Consider the following 2,503-nt stretch of genomic DNA (forward strand, 5'->3'; position numbering starts at 1 on the left):
TTTTTTTGTTTCTTGCTATTGTTACTAACATATTTGTAAGATGATTTCTTTGTTGCTTTGTATGTCCCTTCCCCAGGGTATAACCCCTCTTTTCACTATATTTGATGTTGGTATAATTTGTGAAGGGGAAGGGAAGAAAACAAATCGTTTAAAAAGGGATACAGGTGGACTCATTGCAACAATAAGATGTACAAAACCTTATGTTGAAAAACGAACTTTACAACTTTGGCCCAGGGTGCGGGGGTGGCGCAGTAGCGGGGGAGACGGGAAGGGATGGTAAGCAGAAACAAAGAAGAGGCAGCAATGCTTGATAAGAAATGTACTCGTTATCTTGTCCATGTAATTGTAACCCCTCTGTATGGTATTTTCACAATTAAAAAAAAAGATATTACAGTAACCCAACTGTTACCTTATCAATACATGTGATAGTCATTGAGTGAAAACATGTTGAATAAAAAAGACTGATGGAAGCATAAATACCACCCCAGTTGTAAGGAAATGGAAAGACTTGGAAAAAATCATATTAAGTGAAGTAAGCCAGACCCAAATAAACATAGGGTCCTTGATATCCTTTATTTACAATAATTAGTATATGTCTAGGAAAATCTTAGCAGATGAGCAGAATAGCTCAGTAGCTATGTTCATATGACCATATAAGATGATGCTAAGTAAAATGTTCTCCAAGATATGAGAAGAAGAGCTTTTTCTTTGTTGTTGTTATTGTTTTTTAATGTACTATGTTATTTCATGCATCTTTTGTATATTCTTTCCTCTATTGGTATCCCCTTTGTCACTGTACATGATTTTGGTACCCTAGAAATGTTTAGCTGAATTAGGGAAGGGAAGGGAAACAACAGAATGGTGAAAGAAAGGACAAGGGGGAATCAATGCAACACAAGACAGTATGTTGGAAATCATCTCTGTACAACTTGAGGGGGGCTTTTTTGGAGGAGGGAAAGTAGGAGAAAAATGAAGGAAGAGGTAGCAAGTTTGACAAGAAATATACTTATTACCTTATTTATTTAATAGTAGTCACTCTGCAATCACCTTGACAATAACAAAAGTCTGAATGAATAAGATAAAAATGGGAGGCAGTTATGGCCAGGGAAAAAATACAAAGACGTATTTATGATACTAAATACTGACATCGAAGGATTTCCCCTAAGTGAAAAATTTCCTAAAATCTTTGAAGAAAGTAATGATAATTTGAAAAAGTAATGGTAGTATACATGTCTCACCAGATAGGTAGCAATGTGTGAAGTATCCAGTATCGCCAACACACAGAGGACTCAGTGCTTCTTGAAAACTGCAAGTTTCCTGGGTTTGGAAGATCCTTTGGGCTAGCATGGCTCTTTCTTTCTCCTTGCTAACTGCTGCTGTTCTTGGAATGTTTGTGAAATATCAAGACACTGCAATTGTCAAAGCCAATAACAGGGCTCTCAGCCACATCTTGCTGATCTCCCTCATCTTCGGTTTCCTCTGTTCCTTGCTCTTTCTTGGCCAACCAAACACAGTCACGTGCATCAGACAGCAGATCACATTTGGGATTGTGTTCACTGTGGCTGTTTCCACAGTGCTGGCCAAAACAGTGACTGTGTTCCTGGTCTGCAAGGCCAATTCCCCAGGAAAAAGGATGAGGTGGCTGCTGGTATCAGGGGCTCCTATCTTCATCATCCTCATCTGCACCCTCATCCAGGTGACTCTCTGTGGATTCTAGCTGGGAACCTCTACTCCCTTTGTGGACACAGTTATACACTCTAAACATGGCCACATAATCATTCTGTGCAAAACGGGCTCCCTCACTGCCTTCTACTATGTCCTGGGATATCTGGGGTCCCTGGCCCTGGCCAGCTTCACTGTAGCTTTTGTGGCCAGGAACCTGCCTGATACCTTCAATGAAGCCAAATTCCTGACCTTCAGCATGCTGCTGGTGTTCTGCAGTGTGTGGCTCACTTTCCTGCCTGTCAACAACAGTGCCAAGGGGAAGATCATGGTGGCCGTGGAAGTCCTCTCTATCTTGGCCTCCAGTGTGGGCCTCCTGGGATGCATTTTTGCCCTAAAGTGTTACAACATCTTGATAATGCCAAATAGAAATTCTCTGCATGACTTCAGGGTGAAAGACAGTAGGAGAAATACTCATTCTTAAGATTAAGCACATAGGTGTGCTTAGTATTCACAAGGTCTGATCTAAATCTACAGTAATTATGTCTTCTATTGTCATAATTTATATTATATAATTTTTATTTCAAAGACTAAGGATCTGGTGTGCATTTTCCTAGCAGTGGTCGACACATGTGATTGTGATCACAATTTAAACTGGAGTTTTGCTTCTGTATTTTTGGTTCCACCTTTTCAATCTGCAGTTAATTCTATTATCCCCTCTTCTTAATGTCTTTTCACTCTTGTCTTTCTAAATAACTCTTCTATAAATTTTTAATGGGAAAATACCATACTTAGGGGTTACAATTACATGGGCAAGGTATTGAGCACAAATCTTATCCAT

General features: G+C 39.6%; 1 protein-coding gene across 1 annotated transcript in view; it reads left to right on the top strand.

Moving 5' to 3' along the window:
* Window positions 1–2,146, top strand: part of LOC106001606 (vomeronasal type-2 receptor 116-like) — a 21,718-nt gene extending 19,572 nt beyond the window's left edge. Inside the window, 1 exon segment of the mRNA XM_013036652.1 lies at window positions 1,506–2,146. Within this exon segment, the coding sequence (XP_012892106.1) occupies window positions 1,506–2,146 (641 nt within the window).
* The last annotated feature ends 357 nt before the right edge of the window (window positions 2,147–2,503 follow it).

Source organism: Dipodomys ordii, unplaced genomic scaffold (genome assembly GCF_000151885.1).
Source record: "Dipodomys ordii isolate 6190 unplaced genomic scaffold, Dord_2.0 Scaffold332, whole genome shotgun sequence".
Lineage (NCBI taxonomy): Eukaryota > Metazoa > Chordata > Mammalia > Rodentia > Heteromyidae > Dipodomys > Dipodomys ordii.